We start from the raw sequence: 16,933 nt of genomic DNA on the forward strand, positions 1-16,933 counted from the left end.
AGGAAGGTGTTCTTCAAAGAAATACTTGGGGCATAAGAAAATGAGAATAACAGGAGTCCGTTACTAAGGAAGATAAAAAGGGAGATGAGAATAGGAATTATTGCATGGAGGAGACAGACTGAGATGTAAGACCAGATAGTTATTTCTACATTTTTTTTTTTCTGTACTACAAAAGAAGCGTATTGTATAGAAGCGTAATGATTTTGCACCTTAGTTTGCACGGAGATATGAAATTGTAGTCAGGGAGCTAATAGAATAAAACCCACAAGCAAAGGGTAAGATCTTCTTGAATGGGAAACTTCATTGACCTCATTGCAGCCTTTCAATACCTGAAGGGAACTTTTACCAGGAGGGGAGTAAACCCTTGGAAAGGGCTGACAATAGCAGGACACGGGGAAATGGTTTTAAGTTAAAAGAGGGAAGATTTAGGTTGGATGTTAGGGTGAAGTTCTTCACTAGGAGAGTGGTTAGGGCCTGGAACAGGCTGCCCAGGGAGGTTGTGGATGCTCCGTCCTTGGTGGTGGTCAAGGCCAGGTTGGACGGGGCCCTGGGCAACCTGATCGATGGGGTCTCTATGGAGATCTATGGGGTCTATGGGGATCTATGGGGTCTCTATTGGGTCTCTATGGGGATCGATGGGATCTATGGGGATCTATGAGGTCTCTTGGGCAACCTGATCTAGTAAATGTGTATGTTTGGTGGCCCTGCCAGGCAGGGGCGTTGGAACTACTTGATCCTTGAGGTCCCTTCCAACCCGGGTCATTCTATGTGTGATTCTGTGTGATTCTAGCAAAGCGAGAACTGGGCAACAGCCGAACCTCCTCTCATCTCACATCTAATCTCTCCACATCAGCCCCTGAGGTGAGCGGGAGCTGCCCGCCTACCGGGGCGGGGCTGAGGTGTCCGGGCGGGCTCCGCGCTGTGGAAGGGGCGGTGCCGTTGAGCGCCCCGCTCCCGTCCCTTCCCCCTTCGCCGCGCCTGCTCGCTAATGGGCGGCTCCGGGTATCCCCGCTGCCCGCCTCTGTCGTTTCGGGAGGAACCATTGCATTCCGCGTGTGTGGGGGGAGCCGAGCTCGGCTGCTTCTCCTTAATTCCGATCGGAGACAAGGCGAGGAGCGGAGTTAGCGGCCGCTGAGCAGCAGAAGGAGTTTTTAGGCTACAGTGGAGGTGGTAGCTTGGTGTGGGGAGCCGCTTGGTACCGACGGCTCTACCTACACCTCTCGTATCACCCCCGCGTCCCGCAGTGGGATGGTGCGTCCCGCAGCGCGCGCCTTGCTCGCGCGGTTCGGCGGCACGGCGGGGGAGGGGACGGGACAACCCGGGCCCCGCGGTTCTGCTGGGAGGGCGGCGGGGGGGGGGAAGCGAGGCCGGTAAATAAGGAAACACCGGTAAAAAGGAGCCGGCACCATGTCGGCGGACGAAGAAGAGCTGAAAGTCCCGGAGGAGATGTTTAAAGACGTCAAGTTCTTCACGGTGGGAGACATCGAGCCCAAGGTATCCGCCTACTGCCGCCGCCACTTGGGCTCCTTCCCGCCGCGCTCGTCCCCACACCTCCCCGCTGTGTGGTGATGGTTGGGGGGGGCAGGGTGGGATCATGGGGAGCAAACGCTGCCCCGACAGCGTAGAAAGGCGGAGGGGTGGGAAGGGGGGGAGCGGGGCCGTGTCCTCACAGGGGCTGCTCGTGGTAACCAGCGCTGCTTCACCGCCCGCCCGCCATGGGAGCCGGTGGTTGCGGCGCGCAGGCCCCGTGCAGCCTGAGAGCGGAGGAGGGGCTGGAGAAGGGATTTCCTGTGAGAAATAGGGCTGGAGGGTGACCCTGGTTGTGGGGAGCGGGCCCGGTGATCGACCTCTGTGTTCAGGAGAGGCTGAGGGCAGCGGGGCCTGGGAATGAGGACGCCTGGCCCAACCCCATGCCTATGTGTGTGTATGTGTGTGTGTGTATTGGGCTCCTGGCGCGGTTCGCGTTGAAATGAAAGTCTTGGTTCCTTTGCCAGGTGCTGGAGTTGAGTCTTTGTTCCGTACAGGTTGCTGTAGGCTGTGCGCTGAACCTTGTGGGCATAGGGAGCAGCGCTGACCTGTGTGATGGGCTCTGTAGGTTACGTGTGAACTGCAGCCTTGAAGTCAGAACCCCCAGAGGGAACATTAGCCCCCAAATCCTTTAAACTATTTGTTAACAGTCTGGGGATAACAAGTGCGCTGTTTCAAATCCTATAGTCACAACAGCATGAGTGCAGAACACAGCAAGATGCCTGTTACTGTATGAATAACACCCCCAAAATCACACCGTTAGGTCTGTGTTGACATTTGTGTTGATCAGCCAAAGAAGGAATAAACCAGCAACCACTTGGGCAAGTTTTATTTTCACATAAAGTTTTATCCTTCGCAGCAGAATCACAGAATTATCAAGGTTGGAAAAGACCTAGAAGATCATCTAGTCCAACCATTCCCAATACTTCCCGGCTAAATCATATTCCTCAGTGTCATTCTTACAAGGCTCTGGATCAAGTATACAAAGTGCTCATCTATTTGTGCTTGGATTTCCTGAGTTTCAGATACTCTTCTTCTAAAACTTCATAAAGCTTCACGTAGATGCTTTATGTACCAATGGATGCTCGGTTGAATTTGAAAAGCAGTTTATTTCTTCATCCTTTGGGCATGAGCACACTTAGATTAGCTTATTTCCAAGTGTTTTCACTGCAAGCCAATTACTTTAATAAATACTGAAACAAGCCTATGGGTTGCTCACTCATGCTAATCAAAACAAACCCAAGACTTAGAATGGAAACATCGTATAGTCAGGTGGTAGCTGCGTACCCACTACCTGTTAAAACATATGCAGCGTAAAGTAGAAGGGAAACAAAAGTCTGGAATCGTGCCTGACTGTTCTCTGGCAAATGAGGGAGAATTAGGCTGCTGGCACTCAATTTGAATGCATTCCATTGGGATGTGCACTTGGCTGTTCTCACCTTGGGGGAGGTGATGTCTGGATGTCAGCTATTATTATTTGTATTTTAGATGCTTTTATTGCATTCCTAAATGTTAAACCTAAACTGTAGAGCTTCTTACTTTATGAGTTGTAACTTTTTTCTTCGTGCTGTCAGGTTTGGATGTTTGGCTTTGATTATAGTTTCTCCTTTCTTTAGCCTTCCTGTAAATAAGCAGTTGGAAGTTAGGCAGTGGAATGAAGAATTTCTTGCCAGCAGGAGCAGAGAGGTGATTGTTCCCCTGTACTCAGCTCTGGTGAGGCCGCACCTCGAGTACTGCGTCCAGTTTTGGGCCCCTCACTGCAAGAAAGACATTGAGGCCCTGGAACGTGTTCAGAGGAGGGTAACAAAGCTGGTGAGGGGTCTGGAGCACAGGACTTATGAGGAGAGGCTGAAGGAGCTGGGAATGTTCAGCCTGGAGAAGAAGAGGCTCAGGGGAGACCTTATTGCTCTCTATAGCTTCCTTAAGGGAGGTTGTTGTGAGCTGGGGGTTGGCCTCTTCTCTCATATCATTAGTGGTAGGACCAGAGGGAATGGTTTCAAGCTATGGCTGGGGAGATTCAAGCTGGACATTAGGAAGCATCACTTCTCAGAAAGGTGGTCAGGCACTGGAATGGACTGCCCAGGGAGGTGGTGGAGTCACCAACCCTGGGGGTGTTAAAGGAAAGACTGGATGTTGTGTTGAGGCACATGGTTTAGTGGGAGCTATTGGTAATTGGTGAACGGTTGGACTGGATGATCTTTTAGGTCTTTTCCAACCTTGGTGATTCTATGATTCTATGATTCTGCATCACCTCTTTAAAGGATTAACTTAGAGGGCATGTGTCCTTCTCCTTTTTATTTTATGTTTTTCCCTTGTTTTATCAAAATCACTTTTAGTCCTCCATCAATTCTCAGTACAGCAGCTCTTCATTAGAACCTCTACTTCTCAAGACAGTGGTTGCGACTTCCTTTGCTTGTAGGGCCTTCCCATATCCAAATGTTTTTTGTGTTTCCTTTTTTCCACCTTCTTTTCTGTAGCTTTCAAAGCTACACGCTGAGTTAGGTTGCTTTTCTTTGCGCTAAGTGTATCCAAAGGCTTCTGAAGCTAACGTATGGAAAATGAAATGCTGAGGAGAGAGAGTTTCTTAGTCTGCCTGAGAAAAAAACCGTTATTGAGGACTGTACATCTTGGAAAAACATTGAAACATTCAGAATTTTTGCCCCAGCCTGAAATATTCTGGAAGTAAAACTTCAACTTGAATCATCAAAATGCAGCAGAGTTGCAAACCTTGGGAAATCAGGATTTAAATGCCAAAAAAAAACAACACCAGAGTGCTATCCATTTATACAGGGCAACCAAGAGAGAAGGTTGAACTCATTCCCTTGATGTGCTGCAGTTCTTTTCTTACTGTTCTTTTCCATTGAAAGGTAATAATAATTTTTCACTTCTTCCCCCTTCTCTTTTGGGTTTAGGTTATTCAACTTCTGAAAGCTGGGAAAGCAAAGGAAGTCTCTTACAATGCCCTGGCCTCACATATTATTTCAGAAGACGGAGACCATCCAGAGGTTGGAGAATCTCGTGAAGTTTTTGATCTCCCTGTGGTAAAGGTGGGTGACTCCTCCACTATATTGTTTGACACAGCTGCTGGGTTATGGTGACAGAAAATACCAGTGTTTAGATGGTGTCTGAATGAAACACACCTTTGCATTTCTTTTATTCTCATTTCATGATCTTTGTTTTCCCCCCTGAATTGTAGACTTTTACAGTTCTGTTTTCTCTTTTCTTACTGTTATTCTGTATCTGGTGATCTGTTGATGAGTTTTCTTTTGTGTGTGTATGTCCCTTTCTGAAATTCCTCATTCATCTGTGGGATGCTGCGTTCTTTAAGTAACTTTGTTACTCTCTTGCAATTCGGGTTCATTTTTCCTGCTAAAGCTTCCAGGCTTCATGTTTAAAAATATGAGTCTGTTGTTCTGCAATTCATGAGCAATGAGGAAAGAAAACCCATTATTATTTCTCTGCCAGTACTTTCAGGTGCATAAGTTTGGATTATTCTTTCTATATGGTTGCAGGCAACAGTACTTAGTTTTGATGACTTAAAGCATGAGAGTTCACCTGGCAGTGGAGAAGTATGAATTCACAGACTCACAAAATTAAGGGTGCTTAGCACGAGGCCTTATGGTTCTAGATGGGAGCTTAGTTCTTGTTTTTAATTTATCTCATTCATGAAGTGTTTTGTGACATCATTTCAGTCTTGAGATACAAGAAGACTGCAACCATTCTTATGGGATGGAAGGGTATCATTGTCCTAGCAGTGTTTCTTGCTATTGGCTGCCTTTCACTTAAATAATTCAGTGTTCTTTTTAAGCACTACTGACTAAACTTTCTGCCGTTTGCAGCAGGCCTTTCAGTGATGCTGCGATGCTTCTAGGTCCAACTAAGCAACATGTTCTGTAGTTGAGAAGATTAGACTTAGTGTTAAGGGAATGAGGCTTGGAGGCAAAGGTAGAAAAGGGATGGAGAATGAGGAAGGGAAAAATTTTAAGAGAAAACTCCCAATTTTTATTTCTTTTTTTGTAAACAGTGGAATTAAAAAAGTACAAAACTTCTGCCTTTTGCTAAATGAGAGATAATAGCATGAATAAGGCATAAAAAGTTACTGTGTGTGTGTGTATACTGGGGCAGAGGAAACTGTGGGGAGGTAAAAAAGTCATGTTCAATAGGATGGTACTCGTTCCTTCTTCTCCCCTATAGATTGTATCAGGACCACTGTCCTACACAGCCTCTATTCTCTATTTCCTTCTCTCTCTTTGAGCCATTCTGTTGCTGCATACCAATGGTTAGGGTCTGTCACCTGTGTGCTTAGCAGCCTGTATTACTATGTGTATATAAATGCCTTTCTGTGTAAGGGTCTGTGAAACACTCAGACTTTAAAGCTGAGAGATGGATATTGAAACCAGATACACTGTGAAGTTGGTCACTAACTCGCATTTTACTCACACAGTATGAGTTTGGTTTTTTTATCTCATGGTTTTTGTCTTTCAGCCTTCCTGGGTGATCCTGTCTGTTCGCTGTGGAGCTCTCCTTCCGTATCCTTTAAGTTAAAATTGGATGGAATATTATAGGAAACATCTTAAAATAGATTGCACTGAATGAATGAAGATTGTTACATGTATGTATGTCTTACTTTTTTGAAATAATAGGATATATTTTTCTTGTTAAGATCGTAGTGTGTTTAGAGCTGCTTTGTCTTGCTTTACTTTCCCTCTCCCTTTGGCTATTTTGGATAAGCACTTAATAAGCAATTGTAGGAAGTTTGTTATCAAATAGCTCAAACGTTTTAGCTTGATGTTGGTCATTAACTGAGGATCTGGGAGAGATGCTGGAATGCCGTAAGGGGCCAGTTGTTGGGTCTGTGGAATGGCCTATTTTTATGGCCTTTTCAAGAGCCAAAGTTAAGTAAGAAATAAACATGCAGTACATCCATACTCTTAGAAATAGTGCTTTGTTAACTCATAATGATAACACTGCTGTTATTGTGTAGCTTGACTGTGTCATTTGCAGACGGCTGTGGTTTATGTGGGCTGGATTTATTTTTCTCAACTCATGTGGAGCACGTATTCTTGCACGTGGATGGTGTATTCTGTTTTATTATTTATTACTGTTTCATTATTTGTTTTCCTCAGTTTTTCTTTGGATCCTACGAATGACGGCAATGGCTGTTAATGCATGAATATCATCCTGTAATATGTTTTTTTTCACAGCCCATTCATAACAGGCATTATATTTATGCAAAAGCTGAAGCAGGGCAGCGCATTTCAGTGCAGATACCAGCAGATGATTGCGGTGAACAGCAGGACTAGGGAGGAAGGCTGTCAGGCATGAGATCTCATTTTGGAAGGGTAGCAGGTGGTAGTGTTGATAATGGAAAACAAGAGGTGGTAGAAGCCGGAGTCCAGGTGTTCATATTAGGAATTTCAGGTCTTAATGTGATACAGAATTCAGTGATACAGAATTCAAATGTTATATCTCGTATTTCAAAACAGATGCCCTTGCATCTATCTGTGTGTCTGAGATGTTTGCGTATTCTCAATCAGGAGAATTCAACTCAGGGAGTGAGCTGTAGAAAGAAAAGAGAATTAAAGAAATGATATATTGAGGTACTTAATGCTGTTTTGATCATCATAATGGACATGTCAAATAGAATTCGTGAGTTAGCATTAAACATATGCTGTAGTCCTGGACTATCTTCTGACCTAGGGAGAGTTTTCCTTTAATGACTTCATTTCGAAAGGTAAACGATGCACCAAACATGACATGGCAAAACCCCAAATACTTTTATATTCAAACTATAAATCACTTGCTGTTATGTGATCTAGGCTGATATGTTGGGTTTTGTTTTGGTATTTTTGTACCAGAAATATTTTGTTTTTCAGCCTATTGTTATCAGGAAGGAAGTTTATGTCACACCGATGTAGTATGTAGGGCTGGTTGGAAGAAAGAAAGTATGAAATAAGTTGGAATTAGTTATACTTTAAAGATTGCGTAATCAGGCATTATAGCGCTGGTGTTCTCTCTCATAGAGAAGCTGCACTATTAGACAATAGGTTTTCTATCTGAAACCGTATGTTTTCAAAAGGATGCTTTTACGTGCTGATTTTATTACCAACCCAGAAGAGAAATCAACAGATAAAATGAAGTAGTGCAGTCTATAACTAAATTGTACCAAAAAGTGTGGGAATGTGGACCTGAATGGCAATTGCTTAGGAAGTCTTTATTGTAGTTGTATAAGAGCGGCCAAATGAAACTGCAGGTCTCAGGAGGATCGTATTCTTGAGTGGCGTGGAAGAAAGCTTTGTACACCTGTCTGCAATAAACGTATACTTGGACATTTATGTTTATTCTTTCTAGCCCTTAGAACCTGGTGTTTTTGGATTCTATTCAGAGCTCACTAAAATGGGTTGTTAAGTCTTAACGTTGTTCTGTTTCAGTCTCTTTATGACTTCTACTGCTATGGCATCCGGCCTTTCATTAGGGCTTTAGGTACCTCAGTAAGGAAAAAATGTTGTAGTTAATAGGAAACTTAACTTTTTTTGCCCCCAGTTGATTGGTTTGGAGTTGTTTTTAGTCAAGGCTTTGAGATTCAACTTTTTTTCCCCTTTATTTATTTATATTTGTGTTGAAATATTCAATATACTGAATTTACTAGAGAAGCAAGTCCTAAAAGCGTCTTTTGACTGTTAAATGGATCTAGGAAGAGCCTTAAGTATTTTATGTTTACATTGCAGTTTTGGTAGATAGGCATTGACTGTATCAAAAAAATTAATGCAGAATAAACACAGTAATTTTCCCCCTTTCCTTATGAATACATTTTAACATTCTGCTCTGAAAGTTGTTTCCACCAGAGGGGACTTGAGGAAACAAAGTGTTCTGTTCACTGCTGACTAATGGCAACAAAATCTGACTATCCTGCAGTTAAAGGGAAGGAGCAGAAAAAGGAAACTGGAAGCAGCCTTCCTGAAGACAAAGCTGAAGAAGATGAGAGTTCTGTGTGTGAGAAGCCACAGTAATGATACGATAGAAAGAGGGCTGGTGATTTCTTTCTTACTTCTCTTGATAATGCAGTAGTGATGAAGGGTTTTGTTTTATTGTGGTCTTGTTTATATGATGAAAGGGAGTCAGAGCATTTCTGAATGTTTGTTGCTGAGGAAAAGAGATGTGGGCTCTGTCACAATCACTCTCTTGTTTTATCCAGGCCTGCTTAGAATGTTGTTCTGCTGCTGTAAACTTTTAAGACAGTGTAATTTCACTCCCGTTCTTTAGAGAGTGCAAATTGGGGTCAAACTGATGGACACTTAGAAGTTTCGTATTGAACTGCTGCTGCTCTGTGTGACAGGAGCAGATGGCAAAGCAAAGGGAAGCAGTACTGAATCTCTGCCTTAGATGAAGTACTGAGCAATGCTGTGAAATTTAGGATGCTCTTTGTACTTGTATTTCTTGGAGTACTCTGGATAATGGCAAGAAATCTGCTCTTAAGTTTTAATGTATCCTAGGCTTTGTTGTTGGTTTTCTGTGTGTTGTCTCTTTTCCATCTCAGATCTCTATCACTATTGCTGTGCTTCTTGTCGGCAGCATGGGGAAAATCATTTTGTTTGATGACAAAAGTCTTGGTATTTACTTGCTCTGTAAAGCACTGTACATTTGTTTTTGTACCCTGTTTTTCCAAAGAATTATGTATGTACTTTAAAACCATATAAAAGTGTAGAAGAGGCAGGGAGGTCGTAAAATCAGCTGGCCCATCTAGTTTTTCCATGTCGCTTCTGTCAAGCCATTATCTCTCCTATTTCACAAATCCTGCCCCCAGTGGAATCTTAATTCGTGGTCTCCCCCATTCACCTTACAGCAGTGATGCAGTGTACTGCTGGAGTTTAACTTCATTACCTCCTGCTTCGTAACCCCATGTTGATTTTATTTGAGCCGTTCTGACCAGGGAGAACAAATGACTTCTCTTTTCATTTGGCGGCATTTTATGGACTTGAAGATGTAGCCTTAACTTCTTAAGCCCATCAGTTCTGCTTCTTTCAGTTTCCTCTCATATGTCATACTTACTTGCTCTGTAAGAAGTTTTTGCATACTGTTACTTTTATCCATCTCTTTGATGCATCCGAAAACAAACACGCATTGCTGTCAGAGATCTTGTTGAGTGTTGAAAGTATGGTGGAAAACTTCACATTAATTCCAGTCTGTGTTTCTGTTTTTACATCCTAGTGTGATGTTTTCTTTGTCGTTCACAGTAGTGCCTAGATATTTTTTTCCCTCAATCTGTTGCCTGGATAACTTTCCATCCTATTTTGTACCTTGGTATGGAAAAAATAGCTGAAGAAAGTCTGATGCGTGCTTATACCAACCTGTCTGCTTCTGTTTTTAGATCCTCTCTGTAGTACTTAGTTTGATTTATTTTTCTCAATATATGAGTTTATAAGCTTGTTGCTCAACACCTGTTGTGTACTTGCGAATTTGAAAGGGCAGGATAGGTTCCAAAAGGTGCCTTCAGCCAAAAAAACCCCATTTTATGGTATTTATTACATACCATATTCATCCTGTTTTGTCTGTTGCTGACTCTAACAAAACTTTCCTTGGATTCTCACTTCTAAGTATGGAAGATGAGCAGTCAATGGTAATGGAAGAAAGCTCTGATAAAGACTCAGCTCCTATGTGCTTTACTTCTTGTGCTTAGCATCTTAGCATAGAATTGAGGGAGATGTTCTGGGAATGTTTGTAGTATTACCATAATTGGTCATAATGTTAAAGATGTCCCTATCCAGTTCATGCCTTTCTTCCTATTTTTCTTCTTTCTGCTACTTTCTGCAACTTGAATTGAACACAAATCACATGCTTTTACAAACAAAGCATGAGAGTACTATGCACATTGTTTTATTTCACAGAATCACAGAATGACCCGGGTTGGAAGGGACCTCAAGGATCATGTAGTTCCAACCCCCCTGCCTGGCAGGGCCACCAAACATACACCTTTACTAGATCAGGTTGCCCAGGGCCCCGTCCAACCTGGTCTTGAACACCTCCAAGGACGGGGCAGCCACAACCTCCCTGGGCAGCCTGTTCCAGGGCCCAACCACTCTCCTAGTGAAGAACTTCCCCCTAACATCCAACCTAAATCTTCCCTCTTTCAACTTAAAACCATTTCCCCGTGTCCTGCTATTGTCAGCCCTTTCAAAGAGTTTACTCCCCTCGAGTATTTCCTTTTAGTGTCTCTCAGAAAACTCATTTATTTACATCCTTGACACCTGCTGTCCAGCGTGAATGGCTTCTCTCCAGAATCGTGTCAGACGTTTTTTGGAGTTACTGCCTGTCTCTCTCAGGTAAGAGGTGAACCATGTTTCAGTGTACAGAGTGCGTGTGATGCTTCACTTTTCAATGGAGATGCAGTTTTCCAGTTGTAACTTGACTTCTTTTGTGCGTGTGTTTTAGATGAATTAAGATCTTAAAAAGGTTTTTCACCTGGAAATAGTTTTCCACTGAAAATGAAGGCATGAGCACTCAAAACTGAATGTTCAGTCATTAATATATCTTGTATTCAGCAGTGTGGTGACTCTAAAACGAACAGTACAGTATAAAATCTTTGTTCCTATTTTTCTGCTTAGGCATTAGCGCAAAATATTCAGACAACTTGATATACATGCTTTGCACTGGAAGCTTAATAAGGATGCCAGTGAGTAAATTGATGCAGAAGTGGCTTCAGTAGGTTGTGTTCATACCCAGGTAAATGGCTCAAACACACAGAGCTGGACATCAGCATAAGAAATGAACCTTTATTTATGTAGGCTGTTAGTTTGATCTACTTGTTAATAAGCTTAAAAAATTCACTGAATATAATAAATAAATCCTGTTTGCTTGATCTCTGATGTTTACCTACTGTGAAAGGAGATATACTAGTGTTCTGTGTTAAAGAAGTAAAGAACTTCCTCCCCTGTATGGGCTAAAATGATTGTTAATGACTTTTCCTATTGTGTCTTTCTCCATCACCTCCTTTCCTCTGTAATTTTCTTGCTACTTTTGTATTTAAAGGTAATAGGTGATACATTTGCCATCCTCATTTAAAAATCTGGCTAGAACTGTACTGACATTCCTCACAAAGAGGGCAGCTGGTTGCACAGAGCTAAAAGGCTTCTTTACCTCCTTAGGTTTCATCTGAAGACCGAAATACGCTGTGGGCTTTGATTACTTTTTATGGTGGGAATTGCCAGCTGAACCTGAATAAGAAGTGTACTCACTTGATTGTGCCTGAGCCAAAGGGGGTAAGAGTTTATTGCATGTACAGTTCTTCCTCTTGTTGCTCTTGTTTGCTTCTGAATAATGACAGATTTCACTTCTCCCTGAAGTTAAGATCCTTCAGCTTGTTTGTTACACTTAAGCAGCTAAATTCAACGGTTATGCACTGCAGTTAATCTGTTGGTCTTTATTTTCTGCATGGTTTTAAGCCTCATTAATTCAAAATATGTCCAATTTCATACTGTCATTTGTGTCTCTGGTTGAATAAATCGTATTATTCTTTATTTTGTTTGTCCTAATCTAATTTGACATATAATCATTAGTGATGATGATTTGTATATCTGTAGCTAGAAACAGTGGAGGGGAATAAAAAATGGATACAAGTTAGAAAAATTAAGGAAAATACCCTTAGATGTTATGCCCTGAAAGGAGAACAGTATGGAAGGAGGAAAAGATTTCTTATTTTCTATTAAATACAACTCTAAGAGACTTCAACACTTTCCTTTTAAAGAGGACTAAGCTGTGTGCTGCATTTCTGATTGACAAAGTAGTTATGCTTTAAATCACTCCCATGTAGGACATGAAATGTTGTCTTTATGCAGCTGGAGAAACTGAATCAGAAAGATTAGGTAACTCAAAGCAGCACTGAGCCCATCAGAATAGCCTTCTGTACCTTGATGGCTTTGGTTCTAATAGTTCCCCTGAAGTGTTCAGATAATCATCTTTCTGAAGAAGTAACACTTGTAATTGACGTAGTGCACTTGTTCAGAGATGAAAAATACTTAGAAGAAATTGAGGCTCGCTTAACAAAAATGGGTGTGTAGATTTTTCTGGTTAATGTAGTGAATGAAAGAAGCTTTTACTGTAATTTTCTGCATTATATTTTATCCTTTAATAACGTGAGAACATTTTCATCATCACTTTTTAAACTCAGATCAGTGAGAGAGGCTATGTGGTCTAGTTATTTGTGAGCAACTCTAAAGATCTATATAATATCTCCTTACATTAATATATAAAGCTTTGTCAAGTTAAATTTTATACAAATTTAATGTTTTATTGGTCCACCAACAACCCTTTTAGTATTTCAAAGTTAATATAAACTAACTGAGGAGGAACAACATGTAGCTATTGAGATGACTTTAAAACCTTAACATGCAATATGTAGGAAAGTGCTTTAGAATAAATCACGGGGCGATGCTGGGAGAAGGGAAAATTGCTTATACAGTGTGGGTAATGCTTGTTTTTTTTTTCCTCTAATTCACTTAAAGCTTTTAGAAGAGCCATATTTTCTTAGTATCGCAGAGTGCCCAGGGTTGAAAAGGACCACAATGATCATACAGTTTCAACCCCTGTTATGTGCAGGGTTGCCAACCACCAGCCCAGGCTGCCCAGAGCCACATCCAGCCTGGCCTTGAATGCCTGCAGGGATGGGGCATCCACAACCTCCTTGGGCAAAACCTGTTCCAGTGCATCACCACCCTCTGTGTGAAAAACTTCCTTCTAATATCTATTCTAAACCTTTGCTGTGTCAGTTTAAAATCATTCCCCCTTGTCCTATAACTGTCCATGCATGTAAACAGTCACTTCTGTTATTTTGTTGAAGTCTGATTTATTTATTTTTTTTTCTTCTGTGGGTACTAAAAGGCTGTACTGTATGCCATCTTAGTTGTCTTTTCCATCACAGCAATATGGAATGCTTGTTTGAAGGGCATTAGTAACTAAAATTGAATTTGTAATGGACAGTGGTATGCATTTAAGTGTTACCTGAAGTCATAGGCAATTTTAGAATAAGGGCACTGCCTTGAACTTACCACTTGAACAGAAGAAAGCACGCTGGCATTTCATATCTTTGCTTTGGGGGTATTCAAGGAATGACTGGATGTTGTGTTGAGGGACGTGGTTTAGTGGGAGCTATTGGTAATAGGTGAATGGTTGGACTGGATGATCTTTTAGGTCTTTTCCAATCTTGGTGATTCTATGATTTGCTTCTGCTATGAATGGAAGCAAAGGTATTATGATTATTTCAAACCCATCCAGGCCTGCTGCTGTGACATACCACTACAAGGGAAACTGCAGCACTTTGTATTGAATAGTTTTGACGCTCATGAAAGCTTGAATGACTGCTTTGTTTAGACATGAGATGATAAAGAAAGGTTCTTAATAATGTTCACCACACACAAAAAAACAAAACCTTCTATCTGCAAATAAACTATTTCATCTGTAATCTCTTTATTGGGTATGAATGACAGTTTCATTGTAGGAAATAAGTCTAGAGAATCATTAGATGGAATTAATTTCCTCTGTATGCACTGATTGTTAATTCACGTTGTCTGACATATGAAGAAAATCCCAGTTTAATCATTTTAAAATATTAGATTCTGAAATTAATTTCTAATCTCATACTAAAAGCTTTTTTCACTGTTTGGATATTTGTGAGGAGTTCCTATCAGAGAGGACATTTGAACACACAGAAAATACATTCTATGTGCACATCTGCTTAGTTAGGAAAGTTAAGTGGTGAAATCATAGGGAGGAATAAAACATTCTACTTTGTCAGTATTGTAAGCTTTCATTGAAATGTATTTAGTTAATAAATGGACAGAAAAGTTACTTTAAAGATAAGGGACAATCTCTTGTGATCTGCCTTTCTGTACCCTATCCCATCCCCACCAAAAGTAACTATTGGGTTTTTTCTTGGTTGTGGGGTTTTTATTTGTCTTTCAATGAAATGTTTTTGTCCTTTTATTTTTTCCTAGGAGAAATATGAGTGTGCTTGTAAGCATGACAGCATTAAAATTGTGACACCGGAGTGGGTATTGGATTCTATAGCTGATAAAGCTAAAAAAGAAGAGACTCCGTATCATCCTCGTTTAATTATATACGAGGAAGAAGAGGAGGAGGAGGAAGAAGAAGAGGAAGAAGCTGAAAATGAAGAGCAAGATTCTCAAAATGAAGCTAGTACTGATGAAAAGTTATCAAGCCCGGCATCTTCTCGAGAAGGATCACCTTTGGGTGACCAAGCTTTTTCACCAAAATCTACTACTGCTGATAAGGCAAAAGGGGAACTGATGTTTGATGATTCTTCAGATTCTTCTCCGGAAAAGCAGGAGAGGAATTTGAATTGGACACCAGCTGAAGTTCCACAAACATCCACAGCAAAGCGTAGGTTGCCTCAAGGAAAAGACTCTGGGTTAATTAATTTGTGTGCCAATGTCCCACCTGTGCCAGGTAATATCTTGCCTCCAGATATGAGAGGCAATTTAATGTCTTCGGTACAAGGTGCCCAAAGTTCTGACCGACAGGAGATGATGTCTGCGTGGAGTCCAGCAGTGCGGACGTTGAGGAATATTACTAATAGTGCTGATATTCAGCAGATTAATAGACCATCAAATGTAGCGCATGTAAGTGTTGGATTTTTTGTTTATAAGATATTGGACCTGTTATTAGGAACTAATATTTCCAAGAACTTAAGTTTCCTTTTATTCTCCAGTAGTACAAGAGATTAAATGTGCCACTTAGAAGTTGTTGCCACATTAGTAACTTCCCTATAATATAATAATTATCTTCATTCCTAGCAGGTTCATGGAAGTAAGAATGCATGGGGAAAAAGAGTTGAGTAAAGCTGTGTTTAACTATGGCTTGGTTTAGAGTTTCCCAGTATATCAGCATTGGGGAAAATAAAAGGTTAATTAATTTGAAGCTTCTTCAAGCTTCTTATTCAGTGCAAGGAATTATTAGTGGTATAAACATGTAAAAGTGTAAAATTGATTGTTCTTATAATAGGTCCAGTTCTATTCTGTTCTGTTCTGCTGGGCATCATTAAGTTGTTAGGCAGCATAGTCAGGATTATGATAAAGTCCTAATTTACGACTTCTTTTGACACTCGTAGTCGAAATAAATTCGACACAAAAGCTGCAATTATTTTTAGAGGAGAATAAAAATTGTGTGAGCATGCACTGAAATAACCTGCAGCGTCGAAATCCTGTTTATGGAAAGAGAATGTGGGAAAAGCAGGTGCTGCTAAATGATAGGCATAACTTTAATTATTCTGCTGAATTAATATTGAGATGTTGGTCTGAAAGTCAAAATTTCAAAGGCCCTGGATAATGTACAACATTATAGGTGGTACTCAAAGGAAACACAGGAGGTGGAGGCACTCAGAAACATTGGTTCTTTGTTGCCTGTATGAGAAGGAAGTGCTGGCTTCCTTGTAAAAGTGAAATTCCTCCTCTTTGTGCCTTGAACTGTTGAAGGAGTGAGATTTCTGGGTAAGTAATGAGCAGAGTAGCCAAAATTTTGATAGGGTGGTCAGTGCTTTCATGTCTAATTACAGTGTTGTCTACAGCACGGTCATTGTACTATATAAAATACTCTTTAGTGGCCTCACATCAGAGTGTTTTTGCATAAGTAATGCTTACACAGACGCAAGGCAGTTGGTGATGTGATTCAGTTAGCCCTTGTTCTGTGCAAGGACTGTGATGTACTGGAGCTGTTTTCAGGTACCATGCTTGGATGCTGTATGAGTTAAGGTGCTAGCTCCAGTACTTGGAGGAAGTCTTTGCTTTTGAGAGTTGTGAAACTGCCTCATGGAAGGCAGATCCCTCTGGTATCTACCTATCTCTCTTAATCTGACCCGCTGGCATAGAACTTCCCTTTGGCTTGGTTAAATTATCCTCCATCTAGGTTAAGTCTCCCTCCAGGATTTCTTTACTGTAGGGGTGGCAGAATGCAGGAACAAGCTTCCTCCTTCTCTGGCGATACTCAGAACCTGCCTTCTGGTTTTTAATAGCTGACTTTAGTAGGAATTTGCCCAGATTTCTCATTGTTAACCTTTCCTCTTGCTAACTTGTTTCTGCTCTGTTAGTTATAGATCTAAAAATGAAATTCCAGATTACTTCAGTACTTTGTATCAACTAAATATCTTTTTTTCTCTCAAAAGCTATTAGTGCTGAGAAAATCCATGTTTTTCTTATGTATTTTGGGACACATCTTTTAAAATGTAGCTGAATATATTTGCGTTGGATCAAGAGAACAAAGGCTTGCATTAAACTCCCATGTTTCAAACAGCACTAATTAATGGCAGCTTTATTAATGATTTTGAAGTGAAAGAAAATCTATGGAGCTCAACTTTGAACTTAATGGGCCAAAGGGATTGTAAATCGAGTATTACAGTTGG

At 41.1% G+C, this 16,933-nt stretch overlaps 1 protein-coding gene across 3 annotated transcripts in view; it reads left to right on the plus strand.

The window, feature by feature from the left end:
* Nucleotides 1-1,298: 1,298 nt before the first annotated feature.
* Nucleotides 1,299-16,933, plus strand: part of PAXIP1 (PAX interacting protein 1) — a 28,107-nt gene continuing 12,472 nt past the window's right edge. For all 3 annotated transcript variants that reach the window (XR_014943183.1, XM_085538960.1, XM_085538961.1), the window contains exons 1-6: nt 1,299-1,494; nt 4,440-4,574; nt 6,013-6,056; nt 10,784-10,847; nt 11,670-11,783; nt 14,514-15,158. Coding sequence is in view for 2 of the 3 variants with exons in the window: in XM_085538960.1 (XP_085395086.1) it covers nt 1,408-1,494; nt 4,440-4,574; nt 6,013-6,056; nt 10,784-10,847; nt 11,670-11,783; nt 14,514-15,158 (1,089 nt within the window). In the remaining variant the exon portion in view is untranslated. The remainder of the gene's footprint in view (nt 1,495-4,439; nt 4,575-6,012; nt 6,057-10,783; nt 10,848-11,669; nt 11,784-14,513; nt 15,159-16,933) is intronic.

Source organism: Coturnix japonica, chromosome 2 (genome assembly GCF_054131305.1).
Source record: "Coturnix japonica strain WE chromosome 2, WE-NBRP24, whole genome shotgun sequence".
NCBI lineage: Eukaryota > Metazoa > Chordata > Aves > Galliformes > Phasianidae > Coturnix > Coturnix japonica.